The 19240-nt window shown below is 27.2% G+C and overlaps 8 protein-coding genes across 8 annotated transcripts; 4 read left to right on the plus strand and 4 right to left on the minus strand. All coding sequences in view use genetic code 12, as the record gives it.

Moving 5' to 3' along the window:
- Positions 1-58: 58 nt before the first annotated feature.
- BIG1 (Big1p) lies at positions 59-755 on the minus strand (the record flags this gene model as incomplete). The annotated part of the gene is made up of 2 exons (XM_051759846.1): positions 59-81; positions 137-755. 2 exons carry the CDS (start codon positions 753-755, stop codon positions 59-61), a joined length of 642 nt encoding a protein of 213 aa, XP_051612488.1.
- A 71-nt stretch (positions 756-826) lies between these two features.
- On the plus strand, positions 827-2245 carry KGF55_004895 (aspartyl aminopeptidase; the record flags this gene model as incomplete). The annotated part of the gene is made up of 1 exon (XM_051759847.1): positions 827-2245. The coding sequence occupies one exon, from the start codon at positions 827-829 to the stop codon at positions 2243-2245; it is 1419 nt and encodes a 472-aa protein (XP_051612489.1).
- A 329-nt stretch (positions 2246-2574) lies between these two features.
- Positions 2575-3877, minus strand: ALP1 (Alp1p; the record flags this gene model as incomplete). Its single annotated transcript, XM_051759848.1, has 2 exons — positions 2575-2600; positions 2668-3877. The coding sequence occupies 2 exons, from the start codon at positions 3875-3877 to the stop codon at positions 2575-2577; spliced, it is 1236 nt and encodes a 411-aa protein (XP_051612490.1).
- Positions 3878-5475: 1598 nt separating this feature from the next.
- Positions 5476-7934, plus strand: KGF55_004897 (Zn(II)2Cys6 transcription factor; the record flags this gene model as incomplete). The annotated part of the gene is made up of 2 exons (XM_051759851.1): positions 5476-5583; positions 5661-7934. The coding sequence occupies 2 exons, from the start codon at positions 5476-5478 to the stop codon at positions 7932-7934; spliced, it is 2382 nt and encodes a 793-aa protein (XP_051612491.1).
- A 479-nt stretch (positions 7935-8413) lies between these two features.
- SCT2 (bifunctional glycerol-3-phosphate/glycerone-phosphate O-acyltransferase) lies at positions 8414-10564 on the plus strand (the record flags this gene model as incomplete). The annotated part of the gene is made up of 1 exon (XM_051759852.1): positions 8414-10564. The coding sequence occupies one exon, from the start codon at positions 8414-8416 to the stop codon at positions 10562-10564; it is 2151 nt and encodes a 716-aa protein (XP_051612492.1).
- Positions 10565-12850: 2286 nt separating this feature from the next.
- On the minus strand, positions 12851-13267 carry KGF55_004899 (uncharacterized protein; the record flags this gene model as incomplete). Its single annotated transcript, XM_051759853.1, has 1 exon — positions 12851-13267. One exon carries the CDS (start codon positions 13265-13267, stop codon positions 12851-12853), a length of 417 nt encoding a protein of 138 aa, XP_051612493.1.
- Positions 13268-13554: 287 nt separating this feature from the next.
- On the plus strand, positions 13555-13809 carry KGF55_004900 (uncharacterized protein; the record flags this gene model as incomplete). The annotated part of the gene is made up of 1 exon (XM_051759854.1): positions 13555-13809. One exon carries the CDS (start codon positions 13555-13557, stop codon positions 13807-13809), a length of 255 nt encoding a protein of 84 aa, XP_051612494.1.
- A 3080-nt stretch (positions 13810-16889) lies between these two features.
- KGF55_004901 (uncharacterized protein) lies at positions 16890-17375 on the minus strand (the record flags this gene model as incomplete). The annotated part of the gene is made up of 1 exon (XM_051759855.1): positions 16890-17375. One exon carries the CDS (start codon positions 17373-17375, stop codon positions 16890-16892), a length of 486 nt encoding a protein of 161 aa, XP_051612495.1.
- Positions 17376-19240: the final 1865 nt, after the last annotated feature.

The raw sequence follows: 19240 nt of genomic DNA on the forward strand, positions 1-19240 counted from the left end.
TCATTTTTTGTCCATAATTCATAATCAAATAAATGGATTTCATCTTTTTTTTTATTTGTTAAATATCTTTCATTAGAATCTCTAATAGGATTCCAGTTTGGCTCAACTTTATGGAATCGATCATTTTTTTCAGTACCTCCATTATGTTTTGGATTATTTACAATGTCATGAAATATTTCAAATTTTTCAGGTTGTCTTTCCATTACTGATTCTGGAATTGGGTGAGTAAATCCTGGAGTTGTAGATGTTACGATTATTGTATAATGTGGGGAAGGAAGTTTTCTGAGAATCTTTCTCATTAATTCATCTGGATTAGGATCATTGATTCTAATTACTCTTGTTCGAGTGTCATAATAGTCTTGTAATTCATTAGGTATTGTTTCTGCCTCACAAGTGTTTATTATATAATCTTCAATATGATCTAAATCTAAACCCAATTCAACTCTAGGTAAGCCCACAATGGTCGACGACATGTATAAATAGTTCAATAAGAATTGCCATCTATCTCTCTGACTATCTGTTAAATCTTGATACGTTAAGTTCGGAACATCAACAATTAGATAAGCATCCGATGAACATTGAGTTATCAATTTTTTTAATAAGTTTGTTACAGAAGTAACATTATGTGGTTCTAAATTCGAATCATTGATTTCAGTATTAAGATCAGGAACTAGTTTATGAGAAGCTATCAATAATGGAGCCAATTGACTACAATTTATAAATGCTATTAATGATAATAATAATATGAACAACATTTGTTGATTATAAAAAAAAAAGCCGTGTCAATTTTTACATTTTTCATTTTGCAACAACTAGAACCAAAATCATGTCTGAATTAGAATACGCTAACAACTTTATAAATTTTGTAAATGATTCACCTACTCCTTATCATGCAGTGAACACCGTGAAATCAATACTCATAAAAGCTGGTTTTGAACAATTAGATGAAAGATCAAGTTGGCCCAAATTGAAAAAAAATGGAAAATATTACGTCACAAGGAATGCTTCTTCAATAATTGCATTTACCATTGGAGGAGAATATGAAAATGGAAATGGAATAGCTATTGTTGGTGCTCATACAGATAGTCCATGTTTACGAATTAAACCAATTTCAAAAAGAACTTCTGAAGGATTTATAACAATTGGAGTTGAACAATATGGAGGATTAATAGCTCATACTTGGTTTGATAGAGATTTATCAATTGCTGGAAGAGTTTATGTCAATGAAAATGGACAATATGTTCCAAAACTTTTGAAAATTGATAAAACATTGTTGAGAATTCCTACTTTAGCCATACATTTAAATCGTGAAGTTAATACAAAATTTGAATTTAATAAAGAAACAAAATTAGTACCTATTGCAGGACAAGTTGCATTAGAGAAATGTTCAGATGATCCTAATTTACAATTAACTCCTGAACAATTTGAATCTGTTCAACATGTTATATCAAGACATAATCAATCATTAATTGAATTAATAGCTAAAGAATTAGGAATTGAACCAAAACAAATTGAAGATTTTGAATTATTATTATATGATCATCAGAAATCTGTAATTGGAGGATTAAATGATGAATTTATCTTTTCACCAAGATTAGATAATTTAACATCTTGTTATACAGCAGCACAAGCATTAGTGGAATCAATTGAAACTTTGAAACTGTCTAAAGGTATTCAATTAATAAGTTTGTTTGATCATGAAGAAATTGGTTCACGTAGTTCACATGGAGCAGATTCATCTTTTTTACCAGATATTTTACAACGTTTAACTCGAACTGATTTTAATGGTGATTCCTCAGTAGACTATTACCATGAAACTATTTCCAAATCATTTTTATTATCTTCAGATATGGCACATGGTGTCCATCCAAATTATACAGAATTTTATGAATCTCAACATCGTCCACAACTTAATCTTGGACCTGTTATTAAAGTAAATAGTAATCAACGCTATTCGACTGCGTCAAATGGAGCAGTCCTTATAAAAACAGTAGCTAATAGAGCTAAAGTAAATTTGCAAATTTTCGTTGTTAGAAATGATTCGCCTTGTGGTTCAACAATTGGTCCTTTACTCAGTAGTAAATTAGGTATAAGAACATTAGATTTGGGTAATCCTCAATTGTCAATGCATTCAATAAGAGAAACTGGAGGAACTTATGATATTAAAAAATTAAATGATTTATTTAAATCCTTTTTTGAAAATTATATTGAAATTGAATCTAAAATAGTATGTGATCATTTATAAGAAATTATTAACAAATTCATTCTTGAATTTAGCCCATCCTTTTAAAGAGTCAGCATGATCATTTGCAGCTTTCTCTTCAGGTGTTTCAATATATCTATCAGTTTCAAAGTCCATATCTTTTGCTCTCACAAATTTATCTTTACCTCTTTTGACAATTAGCCACCAGAAAAGAAAACATAGAGGAAAGACCCCCACCTCTAAATAATTCTTGAAGAACGAAGATATATCAAAGGAAGGGGAGAATGAAGTCCAACCCTGAATTATCACAATTATGCTACCAACTGTTACCACAAATAAAGGTCCGAAAGGATACGTCCAGTTCTTAAAAGTTAATTCATGAGTTTTATTTTGGACTCTAAGGCCTTGTCGAAATCTTAAGGAAATACCTGAAATGCAAACCCAGCTGATGAGATTTGATAAACCAACTATCGATTGCAACCACGCCCATAATTCTCCACTTCCGACGAAAGCGGAAGCAAAACACAAGCCTCCAATGAACCAAGTTACTATTACAGCAACATATGGTACTTTATATCTATTCAATGGTAAAAAGATCTTGGGAATATAACCTTGACTACTTAAATTAAAAGCTAATCTTGAACCAGCAAATAATGCATGATTTCCTGCAGAAATTATTGATGTTAATATGACAGCATTCATAAATGATCCAGCACCTTTAGCTCCAACTTGTTGAAATACAATTGTAAAAGGGGATACAGCAACGGTCTTAGTCAGTAAATTTGGATAATCATATGGTATATTTATCAGTATGAACAAAGTAGTTAAAATGTAAAAAATGAAAATTCTAAAAAAAGTGGTTTTTATGGAGTTTCGAATAGTAACCCGAGGGTTAATAGTTTCGCCTCCAGCTAACGATATGGACTCTAAGCCACCGTATGAGAAAGCTGCTGTAATGAAGATGTTTATGAAGCCAGGAAATCCATTGGGGAACGGAGCATCTTTATATGTCCATAATTTGAATCCTAGATACTCATGAAAGTCATTCTTACCTGCATTGCATATTATACTGATAATAAAGAAGATAACAATTGCTATGACTTTCAATAAAGCTAGCCAATATTCTGCTTCACCATAAAATCTAACATGAATCACATTTAAAAATAATAAAAATACCCAAAATATAATTGATATAACATACCAATGGAAATCGGTCCAATATTGAATAACTAATTGCAAAGCAGTCAAATCAGCAGCTACTGAACAACAATCATTGAACCAATAATTTATTAAAACAGCAAATCCCAATGAGTCAGATCCAAACCTTTTGGAATAAGTAGTGAAAGAACCTGAAACTGGTAGAAAAACACTCTGTTCTCCAAGGCAAAGCATGACGTTGAACACTAATATACCAATTATTAAATATCCTAAAAATAAACTTACTGGTCCTCCTTCAGCTAATGATTTTCCAGTACCTAAAAACAAACCAGTACCAATAACTCCTGCCAATGTTATCATATTAATTAAACGTTGATTTAAAGCACGATTCAAATTCTCTGTTTTTTCAACCTGTTCAATGGAGGAGGAGCTATGATCATCTTCATGTATTGAATTTTCTAAATCGTACGTTGTGATATGCTCTTTTTTGGTATCTTGTGATGTTACTAACGACATTCTCTATGTTATAATTCTGAATGTACTCTCTAGTTTGTGATTGCTAGGTGAAATGACTCTGATGTATTGATGTATATGATTATTGCGAGCAAAGTCGAATGAGTGGCAAATAAACAACAATTAAAATTTGAAATGACTTTTATGTATCTATTGAATCTGAAATATTTATTAAGTAGCAAGTGAATGCTCAAATGAAATGAAATTTTCAAATCATGGTATGAACCTCAACAAACTGATTTATATTTATAGTTTATTCATTTCATCTCATTTTTTTGTTTTCTCATTTTTTTGTTTTTGGTTACAATAAAAACTGCAGAATGAGTTAAAAGTTTTTTTAATTTTTTTTTCAAATTTTTTTCAATTTTTTTGCAGCAATTTATAAAACTTTAAAGATGACACAAAACGGGAAGTTTTAAATTTCTTTTCGTTTCAAATTGAGGTACAAAGATGTTGAATAACTAAGAGAAGGTCTTGTCAAGATGATGATATTTTATATGGGTTGAGTCACTTCCATCATTGGATGATAAGAGTATTGGAAACCACATTTGTATTTTCAAAGAAAAATTTTTGCGCAAACCAATTAAGCTTATGCGATACAACGTCTAAGGGTTAGTGAAGTAGTAAAGTAATATACGGACATAACCATACTTGCAGCTTTCACGTGATCACATTATTTAATTTATTTCCGGCTCAATTTAGTCACGTGTATACTTTTGATCAATAATAGTTACCGCTTTTCTGCGATTTTTATTGCATAAAAATATCAACTTTGTGTTATTTCATTAGATCCACCACAATTTTTGAAGAACATTCGCCTTACAGATTGATTCAATGGACCGATAATTCAATTAATTGATTGTTTAATGAGCTGCATTGCATTAATTAACTCTTCTTTGTTGATCTTTTCAATTTCTTTTCTCAACTAACAGAATTGCTTGGTTATGATTCAATTGAGTATTGAAATTGAAAATTTTCTGCCTATTCATTTGAAAATTTTAGGAAGCATAAATCCGATAAGGTCAATTATTTCTAAAAACCTGATACAATTATACTACCAACTATTACCACGAATAAAGGTCCGTAAGGATACGTCCAGTTCTTAAAAGTTAACTCATGAGTTTTACCATGTACTTTTAAGCCTTTTCAATATCTTAAACTTATAACTACAATGAAAAACCAACTTATTAGAAAGATCAACTTATAAGATTGAAAGACCAACTATTGACTGCAACCACGCCCATAATTCTCCACTTCCGACAAAAGCGGAAGCAAAGCACAAGCCTCAAATGAACCAAGTTACTATTACAGCAACATATGGTACTTTAAATCTATTCAATGGTAAAAAGATCTTGGGAATATAACCTTGACTACTTAAGTATATTAAAAACCGAGATAATAAAAAAAAAGGTAGTACGCTACCAATGTTTTTATAGGGTCGCGCGATTTTTTCCCCACTAAGAAATTCTTAATTTAGTAATAGATTATTATTTTAAGATTTAATATTATAAACCATCATCATCATTATAAACTGGAAAGATAAATACATAATAAATATAGAAAAACTTTTACTTTTCACAAATGTATCAAATCAAATATAGATGATTGAAAAGATATCTAGGCCAAAAGGTAGACCTAGAGTTTTACCTATTGCACAAAGAAAAAAAGTATCAAGAGCTTGTGATGTTTGTAAAAGAAGGAAAATGAAAGTACGTTTTTTTTTTGAAGTTTCACAGAATCAATTAATTGTTGATAAATATGATTTACTAACTTCAAAAAAATCTAGTGTGATGGTACAAATCCATGTCAATATTGTCAATCAAAAGTTTTAACTTGTAAATATTCAAAAATAGATGGTAGATCTTTAAAATCAAAAGCATATTTGGAAAAATTAAGACAAAATCAAGGTCAAGAATTACCAACAAGTCCTTCTCAAGATACTAATGAGTTTAAAATACCGTCATTGACTACTTCTCCAACGACAGTTCCACAGAAGGTGGGAGTGGCCGTTCAACATCAACAAGAGCATCAACATCAACAAGAGCAACAACATCAGCTAAATCAAGACAGTCAAACACAACTCCCTGCACACTCACAACATTCTCATCAAGGAAATGGCCAGTCAACTCAACGAAAAGAACAATCTCGGCCACGACAACATCAACCTATTAACCTTGAAAGACTGTCATCAATATCATTAAGTATAATATGTGAAAATTTACAAGCAGCATTAACAAATGATAATATAATTTCAAAAAATGATCAAGAAGGTTTATCAAATTTAAATGGTCAACATACAAGATTATTAACTACAAAAACTGGAAATTTAAGATTTTTTGGAGAAAGTTCAGCATTATCATTATTAGGAGAATGTAGATCATTATTTAGAGAAATTTCAGGACCAAGTCTTTTTACAAATGATCCTGTACAGCAATTTATAACTGATGAAAGTGTTGATTTTAGAAATTTACCTGTTCCTTCTCAATTACCAACAAAACAAGATGCTTTAATATTAATAGATTTATTCAAGACAAATATTAATGATACTTTTTATATTTTTAATATGCAATATTTTAATCAATATATATTTGAAGAAACTTATAAAAATCCAATAAATACAAACACTAAGAAATTATGTTTATTATATAATGTATTTGCAATTGGAAGATTATATAGTGAATGTTCACCAAATTTACAATTAAATTTACCAAGTTCAGAAATTTTTTTTAATCTGGCTCAAGTATTTTTTAGAAGTAATGTATTTGATGGAAAATTATGGATAAGTGAAGTTAATTTTTTAGAATATTTTTATTATCAATCTTGTTGTAATAGATCAAATGCTTGGATTCAATTAGGTAATGCTATAAGAATTGCACAAGCTTTGGGGTTACATCGACATTGTATAAATAGTAGAATTGAAAATATTGATATAAAAAATCATAGAAGAAGATTATGGAGAAGTTTATATGTTTGTGATTGTATTAGTGGAGTTAATTTAGGTAGACCATTAATGATAAATGATTATGATTATGATGATTCAAATTGTAAATTAATTACAGAAAATTTGAATGAAGTTGAAAAAATAAGAATAATGGCTCAAAAGGCAACTTCAGATAGTGCATTAATTAATGTAAAAATTGTTGAAAATATTTTTAAAGATGGTATAGTTAATATCAAGAGAGCTCATATATTAGCATTACAATTAAAAAGATGGTCAGTTGAATTACCAAAAGAATTACAATTAAGTGCAGCATTAGAAACTCAAATGGAATCAGGAACTGATCCAAATAATTATTTATATGTATTAGTTCATATTGGACAATTATATGGTATAATGACTTTAACAAGACCATTTTTAGTATATGTTGTAACAAGAAAATTAAAACCAGAAACAAAACAACAAATTAAAGATGAACAAAGTTTAATGAATTTTTGTAAAGCTTGTATAAAAGCAAGTTTTTTAGTTATAAAATTATTAAAATTTTTTGTAACTCATAATCCAAATAGAAAAGAAGTATTTACAATACAATCATCATGCTTTTTTGCATCAATTATTTTGGGATTTACATTATTAGAACAAAGAAATTCATCAAAACCAGATTATCATTATATATCAGTATTACAAGATGCATTAGATGATGGATATAATATATTAAATAATTTTGCATATTTTAATATAACATGTAAAAGATGGGCAACAAATTTACAAAATATGATGAATGATTTGAAGAAGTATGATAAAACAACAACGACAACAAATTCAGAAAGTTCTTTAAATTCTTTAAATTCAGAAAATAATAATGAAATTTTTAATAATGAAATGATAAGTTTAGGAACAGAAAATAAAGCATTAGAAGAAATGATAAATTTTCAACAATTTTTTGTACCAAGTACAATTCATCAAGAATTAGATCAAATTTTGAATTCTGCTAACAAAGATAGTAGTAGTGATAGTGGTTCAAATATTTATAAAAATAATAATAAAAATAATTATATGGATTTTTTAGATGCTTTTAGATATGATAATCAAAATCATGTATTCTTTGGTGAACGTGAGTAAATAAGTATATGTATATTTTATGAATTTATGAACATAATTTATGTGTAGGTTGAAACACTCTTAATGTTGTTTTGTATGTTTCAAAAGTTTTACAATATTTGGTAGTTACACAAAGCAGAAACTACTAATTTAAACTTTTAGTGATTCTATTTCATTTCCCCTCGAAGTATATCAATTACTTACGAGAGAAAACTTTAACCTTAACTTATCAACCATATTTCAATTGACTACCTAGGCACTCAAGTAAAAAGAGAGTCATTCGGTTGCTAACTTCAGATCAATTTAGTTGGAGAAAAATTAAAGCATTTATTATAAATATCCTTATCAATTGTATCTGAATTCTTTAATTTGTTAATTGCTAATTCACATCATTTCACATTAATTTTGCATATCAAGTTCTTTACTCATTTATTATCATCAAATATCTTAGTTATCAATTCATAAATCAAGTCATCAAACAATATAAATCATATTTGAACATGGGGGAATCTGAATCAACAGCTACAAATCCTTCATCTTCGAACAAATCCACAAATTTCATTAATGTATTTTTCAGATTACTAGCATATGATACAATCACATGGTTTTTCAATTTAATAATTCATACATTTTTCAGAGATGTTCAAACAAGAGGTAGTTTTAATATTCCACAAGAAGGTCCTATAATATTTGTTATTGCCCCACATAATAATCAATTTGTTGATGGATTAGTTGTTATGACAAAAGTAAAAGAAATTAGTAGTAGAAGAATTTCATTTTTAATTGCTAAAAAATCTTATAATAAAAGAATTATTGGTGATGCTGCTAAATTATGTGGTGCTATACCTGTTGAAAGAGCTCAAGATTTATTAAAACCAGCAATTGGTGAAATTATGGTTGATTCTAATGATGATAAAATTATAATTGGAAAAGAAACAAATTTTACAAAACAATGTCAATCAAAGGGATTAATTGGATTACCTGATAATTTAGGTAATACTAAAGTATCAGAAATTATTGATGATACAAAATTAATTTTAAAAAGACCTTTCACTTCATCAAATAAAGAAACTCAAGATAAAATAAATACTGTATTAAAAAATGGTACCAAATTTAAAACTGCATCTCAATTTGATAATCATGTTGTTTTTCAAAATGTATTTAATCATTTAAATCAAGGTGGAGTATTAGGAATATTTCCTGAAGCAACAAGTCATGATCGTTTACAATTTATTCCATTAAAATCAGGAGTAGCAATATTTGCATTAGGTGCTGTATCTCAACAAATTGAAAAATTTCAAAATGGAGAAATTAATCAAATCACACCAGTTAGAGTTGTACCAATTGGTTTAAGTTATTTTCATCCTCATAAATTTAGATCAAGAGTTGTAATGGAATTTGGTAAACCAATTATAGTTGATCAAAATTTAGCCCAGGAATATAATGAAAATTCAAAAGATTCAATAAATAAATTAATGAAACATATTGAATTTAAATTAAAAGAAGTTACAATGAATTGTAATGATTATGAAACTTTAATGGTTTTACAAGCTGCAAGAAGATTATATACTTCTGGTAATAGAAAAAATATTCCATTACCAATGGTTATTGAAATGAATAGAAGATTAATAAAAGGTTATGAACAATATAAAGATCAACCTGATGTAAAAGAATTAAAAAATTCAGTATTAGAATATAATAAACAGTTAATGAGATTGAATTTACATGATCATCAAGTAGAATCATTAAATAGATCAACAAGAATTCATAATATTTGGATGTTTTCAAAAAGATTTTTTACATTTATTTTATTTATGTCATTAAGTTTACCAGGAATTATATTATTTGGTCCAATTTTTATAATCGCCAAACGAATTTCCAAAATTAAAGCCAAAGAAGCATTAGCTAATTCAACAGTTAAAATAAAAGCAAAAGATGTTATAAGTAGTTGGAAAATTTTAGTTGCAATGGTATTAGCTCCAATGTTATATAGTTTTTGGTCAATTATTGGTACAATTATTATAATAAAATTTAAAATATTAGGAAAATATCAACCATCATATATTTTTATATTTTTATATTTTTATTGTTGGGCTATATTAACAACTTATGCATCTTTAAGAATTGGAGAAATTGGAGTTGATTATTATAAATCTTTAACACCATTATTTTTATCAATTTTAAGTATAAATCAAGATAATTTTCAAATTGAAAAATTAAAAAATACAAGAAATGAATTAAGAATTAAAGTAAATGAATTTTGTGATAAATATGGTCCTGGTATATTTAAAGATTATGATGAATTTTATAAAAAATATAATAAAATTGATGATGAAGATGGTGATGAAGAAGAATATGAAATAATTTCAAACGAAACTGTGTCCAATCAAAATAAATTGAATAGACAAATTAGTGGTTCATCAGATTCGGATCCTGAAAATGTATCAAACATTCCTATTATGGCTACTTCTGATCTGGACCACGGTGATGAACATAGTCCAATTAGAAGTAACGAACCAGAAGAAGCAGAAGAACAAGGAAAATTTAATAAAGAAACTTCTGAAGTTGTTACAAACAATAATAATGATGATGATGATAGTGTTCAAGTAAGATTAAGAAAATCAATGAAAGATAAACAATTCGATGAATAAATAATTTTATAGTTTACGAATAACTTTTAATGAAAATATACGAATTTAATTAATTGACAAAAGGATAGTAAAATTGATTGCACGTATGAGCTTTTTTTTCAAATTAAGACAAGTATCTGTCAAAGTTAAATTATTTGGTCCTATTATCGCCATTGAATGGCCAAAACTGTCTCACCACATGTTGTAAAGGATGATTAGTTGACAAGTATCATAGTCTCTTCCATCATTTTTGAAAGTAGTTTTCATCCATTTTTTGCTATACCTTATTAAACTAGTTATATACATTTATATGAGCATACCTACGCCTTATATAAACGCTGATTTTCTTTTAAAATATCTTTGACTTGACAAGGACCTAGGTAGTCTGATCGCAAATTCCGGATCTTTTCTCACACTATAAAACCTATGAACCTTTAGTAATGTTAGTCATAAGGCCAAATGGTTTTAATAATAATTTTTGTTAGATTGATGCTTGTTATGAATAATTTGAAAGTAAATAATAATATACATTTGATATTGCTCATAATTGTAATTGCATACAGCCAATTCAATAAAGTATCGCAAAAAATGGATTGAAACTTCTGACAAAGATGATGTAAGAATAAATACTAACTAACAACCAACACTTGTATCGACAGCAGAAGAAGAAACGAAAAAGAAATGAAAAATTGAATATTTTTTAAATGTTTTGAAAAATATATCGACAGAGTCGTGTATATGTTATGTCATGACATTTAAAAATGAGACGCGTCGTGTTTAGTAAAAAAATAAGACACGTAAATTTCATAAATATGAATTCATAGATACATAATAGTTACAAATTATCTTACAATCCTACCATTTTGATCAACCACCTTTCAAGTTTACATATCATTAATCAATCACTATTGTAAGTATTAATATTCTTTAACATAAACTATCTAACCAATTGTTAATTAGTTTACTAACTTAAATTCCGAAAGTTCAATACTTTAAACTATTATGCAACCTTTTTGAAGGCAAATTTGAATACTTATGAATTGGGTCTAGATGAGTATGATTGTTATATAAATACAAGTATAAATTCAATGCATCTAATCAATCCAAATCAAATCAAATCAAACAACGATATTTAAGTCTTTGGAACAATGTATGATTTCAACCACACAAGTATTCCCTCAAGAAATTGTGACAAATTTACATTTTAATTATCGGTTCTAAAATTAACGAATTGGTTGAACTAAAGAGATCTTGACTTCCGTTGGGCTTTTAATATTGAATGAGTTTGATAGGGAGTAGTTGTCGAGGTTATAGACGTTCCAAAGTCTTGAGTGTCGTTGTGTAGTTATTTTGAGTTGAGATATCAAAGTTTGTGTTTACCTAACTTTCATACTCATCGAGCCAAGTTGTGCGTTTCCAAATAGTCTTTTAAAGAGTTTGCATGAATAATGAGTTATCAGAATTTTTTTTGCGGAAAGATTGATGATCCATGAACATTGAGTTTAATAATTTTTTATTTGTTGATAATACAGAAAATAAGTATATATTCACCTTTGTTATTTGGTTTAGTTCTAACATATTGGCTCATAAATTTTATCATAAAACAAAACTCCAAATCTTATATCAAAATCTTGCTCATATTTAAACCACCTACACTAAAAGCTTTATAAATCCTTTCATTTTTCAATTTCAAATCAATTCAATTTTAGTATTTAATACATAATTCTTTGTTTCGCTAATTCAACTTACTTCTCAGATCTAGGGAGAATTTATTTATATATCTAGATTTTGTTTCAGAGATTTTGATTCGTTTCACTATTTACATTATTAAGAATTTAGTTTTTAAACTTTTATTAATTACTAAAAATAATCACAATAGTTTGAATAAATTCTCACATAAGTTGTAAATAATTGATATTATCATTCATTTGGAGTTTTTAATTTGGATATTTTCTGTTACATACTCATTATGATATGTGTTTAGCAAAATTTTTGGTTGCATAATTATTTTGTAAGTATCGATTAGATGATCTACATCATTAACTAAATTACAATTTCATCATCCAGTATCATTCATCATATTTACTTTTTATAATGTAGTAGATTGGCAATATTATTCTATACCAAAATCATTAAAGGTTTTGATTGTTGTTTATAAAGGTTATGTAAATGGTTGAAAAATCAGTAATTCTGATAATAGAAATGAAGAAAATCAATAGAGATTTAATAGTTTTAAAGTAAAGACATTATATTTATTAGATAAAACTAAAAAATAGCTAATAGCTAAATAAATCAAAAGGTGCTCTCTTAGTACGCACCATGTTTTAATAATTGCATATTTATATTCATCATTTGAAAATCTAAAGAAGTACATTCTTTTTCTTCCTTTTCTCTTTGGTTTTTACTTCTTTGATATATATCATGAGCATCTTTTTCATCTTTTTTCAATTTTTGAAGATTCATGTATTTTTCCACTCGAATAGCTTCAATATGTTCCTTTTTCATTCTTAAATTTTCAATTTCTTTTTGTTTTAATAATTTCTTCAAATTAATAGCTTCATCAGCTTCATCAAATTCAATTTTTTTTTCATTATTCTGGTCCTTTACATTTTCTTTATCATCAGCATAATCTTCCAATTTTCTTTTTCTAACAAATTGATTATGAGTTTTGTCGCACTCAGACTTGATTGCATTGATTTGGTTTAGATTTACTTCATCCAACATATTGATTGTTCGTAAATGATGTATAATATGCTAAAAAAGAAGGTGAATAAAATAAAGTTTAGATAAAATAAAATAAAGGGGTTCTTATTGTTCTTTTTAATTCTATAATAAATTATTATTATTTTGTTATGTTTTAAATTACTTAATTAAGCTAAAATCAAAACAAATGATAAACTACCAAATGATGTTTTATATTATAAAAATAATTTGATGGCAAAAAAAAAAAAATATCATATCAATTTACACTTTTCTTTTAAGTTTTATTAAGTTAATCAAATAATTAAAATATGCAACATCAAGAACAAGAACTTTTCATTGATTGTGATTCCATGGCTGGAATGTCTAAAGAAGAATTGTATGAATTTTATTCAAAAATTTATCAAAATATTGAATGCTATGTGCAACAAATTGAAATTAGTTCTCGTAAACAACAATATTTAAAATCATATGCAGATTCTTTATTAATTGAAATCCAAGAAGCTGAAAAAAAATTAGATGAATTGAAAAACAAAGAAAATACGAATGGAGAATTAAATGATTGAAATGGATTTGAGATTCTTATTTGGTGCTATTTAGGTTTTATATTTTTTGTAATTTATCTAGTAATATTATAGCAATTGTTTTATTTTTGAATTTGATTCGTAGTTTTTCTGAAATTTTTAAACCTGTTCGATTAATACTCTTGAGATACAACTTGTAACTAATGTTTGAATAGAAATTTGCAAATTCACAGGGTAAGATAGATATAATAGTACTCATTTCGAGAAACCAGATGATTACAAGCATCTACATTCTTGAATCTAAAAAATTCTAACATTTTTTTAGTTCTATTGAGTGTTGTTTGGAAAAAGCATCTCATATGTTGTGTAAATTAAATGAATAGGATAGACTGATCAATTAGAACAACACACTTCTTGCCAACTCAAATAACTGTTCTTCATGGCTGTTAGAAATTTGCCAGTTAAGCATTCCATCCATATATGTTGTATAATTTTCTTCATATGTAATATTATAGGAGGGAAAAGTCGCGACACAGAAATTTAATTTGTAAAACTTGGTAGAATCAAAGGGGTTTTACTTTAAAATGTATTATTCCAAAATGATTAACGCATATGCAAGATTAAGTAGTTATGCCTAACAATAAAACTCTAAACTTGAAACAGACTATTTGTGTTATTTGCACCCCCTGAAGTTTCATTTAGATTTTGTGCTCCCTTTCGTTTGATGTTCTTTCTTTAACTAGTTAGAGATCATACAAATAATAATTAGTTAATAAGAGAATAAGTAAAGGACTAGAATATGAACAATATGATTATTTAATAAGTGTTCGTCAGTCTCTCAATATAAAAGTATAAAAATATATTGGATAAAAGTGGGAGTCGTAGGATATAAATATAATCTAGATGATATAAATTAAGTCCACGTACATATGTTTCAGATATAAAGCCTTTTAACACCTAAACGAGAATTGACAATAGTTAATGAAACGTCGTGTAATAACACCATGGAATGCATCTTCATAAGATTTATTAAAAGATTTATCTTAAGTTTTATTACAAGGTTTATCATAAGGTTTATCATAAGATTTATCATGAGGTTTATTATAAAATTTATCATAAGATTTATTGATCCAACGGTTCAAGTACTAGTAATGGGTTCAGTGTTCTCTGTGATATCTTTTTTTTTTAATAATCAACATGTAGAAGTAGACTTCTTAGACGATTAATTGAAAAAAGCTAAACTATGAGCAGATTATGCTCTATTTAGTGTAAAAAAAAAAGGAAAAAATTTGCCAGTCGCTATTCAAAAAAAAAACGGAGAAAATTAACAATAAGCAAACGCTCTAATTATTTAATTTTAGTATCCAGTCTAATAAATACTTCAATACTTCGACATCAACATCAACTTCACTATCCTCTTCCCCAACAGCACCATCCAAATGATTTGATCGTCATTGAGTTTCAAAACCAATATTACTGTTCCAAATTACACAACTACATCAAATGTAAACTTTGAATTGGAATTTGACTACAATATTTGTCACTCGAATATAAATTATCATGAAGTAACTAGTTTGAAAGTTATTCTTCCATCAAGTATTTGACTTACCATTATAACTGTCGCTGCATCAAGTCTAGGACACACTAAAATTACTGTTCCATCATCAAACCCAGCGTATACCATAGTAATTGTTCATCATCAAGTATCATAATCGATATTCAACAATAGGTAATAAGATTACTTCTATTTATCATTTTTTAGTAAGAGATACAATATTTTCTACCAAATAAATCAAGCAAAATAGATATAGCAAGATAGATATAGAATCAGTCAAACGTCAAGAACCTCGTCAATCGCTATTAGCAATTTCCATATTCAATATTTCATCATCCGCTGGGTTTATGGATAGCAGCAAATCAAGGCAAACTTAAGTGTTACTATCAGATATGGGTATTTGTGCTTATACCTCAGTTACTTAAATTGATTACGAATATTGTACAGAAATGTGATTACTGCCAGAGGGCAAAAATGTCACCTGGGCACGCTGGTGGTGTAACAATGGTCAGTGATGTACAAAAAGATGCATTCACAAGAATCAATTTAGATCTTATTACTTGTGTTCCCACTATGTTGATGGTAATTTGATTTGTTTTATAACCATAACTTGAAACTGAAGTTGGTACTGAAGGTATTAGAATTCCAGAGGATCAAGTTAACGTTATTAAACAAATCAAATTAATCAACAACCACTACAACAACTCCATGGTCTACAACTTTATAAAATCTCATAGTTCATCTTGGGATACTATTACCATTTTTAGTTGCTCAATTGAATTTACCTAATCATCAATAGCTAAGCTAATAACTGATCCACCAACAAATAATTTTTGACGACCATGTCCACGATTTACCATAAAACATGCACCATCATATGATTCATCATCAAGTAACAAGGTTAAGTTCCTTCATTAACTTTAAAAGAGAGATTCAACATCATCTAACAGATGGATGAATTGAAATGAATATAAAATTTAAAAGTCAGGAAGCTCATCAAATACTATTAGCAAATCTCAAAATTCAAATTGCACCTCATGTTCAAATTAATATAATTCAATCATAAACTACGGCATCATATCAACATTGAATTTAGAGCTCATGTTCACACCTATTTGTCAAATACAAGCACTATATTTTCACATTGAACTTATCAATCTGTGGTTTTATCAACTATTATTTATATCAATCGTGTAACTGGTACTGGTGCTAATATCACCCATAGTCTTGATGATTTTAAAATGGCAACGGAAATGGTGAAAATAATTAGAGATTTATTGATTACATGATAAGAAAATACAGAATTTACATTATAGAATGTTTATAAATGCTACTTAACACTCGAAGGCTGCATTATATGATAATATTTTTTTTCTTTCACCCAATTTTTGAATCCATTTTTAAGTTAACATAAATATTTTACAACTCACTGCTTTTGGTAAAGGAAATGAGTAACTACATCAAAGATAATCATTTGTTAAAAAATAAAAACATTGCATTCATTAGCTATAAATAATAAAGACTAGATGCTAAAACTCAAAAATCTTTAAAATTTACTTTTCCAGTATCATAAAGATTCTGGATCTTCTTCAAAATGTATATTCATCATTAAATTGTCTGAGTTTCCTATAGTCAAATATATGTCGTACTGATTCAATTCTATTTCCAAATTCTGTAATTCATTTTGCCAGAATGAGCAACTTTTTTTTAATTTTAGATTTTTGACCGATTCTTTACCAAATTGTTCATTTACTTTTTTTTGAAATTCTTTTAATTCTTCGACTGTTTTACAATTTGTTTGTTCTTCCAATACTGCTTTAAGATGTTGAGTTTTTTGTTCATAAAGTTCATTTATTTTTTGTTGTGTTGGCTTGTTTGAGATTTTTTTACCATCATCGTTTATGTTTTGTAATTTTCTTGGATTTTCTAATTGCTCTTGAGATTTGGAATCACCATCCTTTTCTAATTTTCTCTTTTTGTTATTATCTATAGTGATTTCATTGATTTCAAAATTGGATGAATTGGATTCTTCTATATTTAAGTCATCCAACATATTGATTGTTTGTAAATGATGTATAATATGCTAAAGAAGAAAAAGTGATAAATTAAAGTTTAGATAAAATAAATTAAAGGGGTTCTTATTGTTCTTTTTGATTCTATAATAAATTATTATTATTTTGTTATGTTTTAAATTACTTAATTAAGTTAAAATCAAAACAAATGATAAACTACCAAATGAAGTTTTATATTATAAAATAATTTGATAGCAAAAAAAAATAATATCATATCAATTCTACACTTTTCTTTTAAGTTAAATTTAGTTTATCAAAGAATAAAAAATGTCAAACAAAGATTTTAAAACTTTAGTTGATTCTGATTCAGTTATAGCAATGTCTAAAAAGGAAGAATACGAAGAGTATAAGAAAATTTATACAAACTTATATTGGAGCATTTATGAACTCCAGAATATTATTTTTGATAATCAATATTTAGAATCAAGAAGAAATGAAATTTTTTTAAGAATTGAAAAAGTTAAAGATGAATTAGATTCTTTAAAAAAAGGGGAATCAGATTAAAGGTGTTGCTATTAAAAGAAGTCAATTTAACAATTAAGTTTTGTCCTATAATGGTGTCTATATTTTATACTTTTAGTGATCTATTTAGTAATAATACATCTATTGTTTTAATTTTGAATTTGATTTCTAATTTTATCTGAATTTTTCAAACTAATAAGTTCGATTATTAAAGTTTGAGTTACAACCTCTGAGTATTTAATTTAATAGAAGTTTGCAAATTCAAAGAGCAAGATATAATTATGTAGTGGTGTAATTTTCGAAAAACCTGATGATTACAAACTTCTACTTGCATTCTTTATTTATAAATATTGGTTTTTATGCGTTTCTTCTACTGTTTAAATTAAGTGGAAAGAATAAATTGATCAATTAGAGTTCTTGTCAGTTCAAATAGTTCCTCTTCATAACTCTTAAAATTTTGCTAACTAAGCATTTTCATTTATCTATTATGTTGTATTTTTCTTCACTTGTATAGTTTTTTGAGAAGTAAAAGTCGCGACACCAAATTCTGATTTTTAAAACTTGGTAGAATTAAAGGGGTTTTACTTTAAAAATGTATGATTCTAAAATGATTACTACCCATATGTAAGATTAAGTAGCTATGCCGAACAATGCAACTCTAAATTTGAAACAAACTATTTGTGTTAACACTTGCACCCCTGAAGTTTCACTTAGATTTTGTGCTACAATATATAGCCAAGAGATTTTTTTTTTTTTCAACACTAATTGTTTATTTAGTAGTCTAGCTTGCTAAACAATTAAAGAAATGATTATTTTAATGAGAGTACGTAGGTTGTGTATGTTCAGTTATAACACTCATAATCGTCTTGATCAATTCATAAGTTTTCAAATAATCCTTCAAAGGATTGTATAAAAATTGGGGTATTCGATATTTTCGTGGAAAATTGATAATCCTTATTGAATTGTGAAGTTTCATTTACAATTTGTTTGTTGATAAATTTGAAAAAAGTTTGCTATTTGATATACTACCTTTTGCACCGGTTTTCGATTTTAGTATATTGACGAAACTTCCAAAGTTTCTACCAAAATATCTGCTTTTATTTTCAAAAAACAACAATATTTTGAACTGCCGGGACACAAATACTCAATGAAACACCGCAGCACCTGCATTAAAATTTTTGGAGACTCACTCAGTTTTTCAATTTTAAACCAAATTCAATTTCATTATTTAATTTGTCATTCATAACATCTTTGTTTTACTAATACTATCTTTATTTTTAGATCTGCGAGCAAAAATTTTACATATTTAGATTTTGTTTTAAAAATTTTGGTTCGTTTCATTATTCACATCAGTAAGTGTGATTGTTAAATTTTCATTCATTTT

The sequence above is a fragment of the Candida pseudojiufengensis genome, assembly GCF_024610245.1.
Source record: "Candida pseudojiufengensis strain CBS 10847 chromosome Unknown scaffold11, whole genome shotgun sequence".
Taxonomy (NCBI): domain Eukaryota; kingdom Fungi; phylum Ascomycota; class Pichiomycetes; order Serinales; family Debaryomycetaceae; genus Lodderomyces; species Lodderomyces pseudojiufengensis.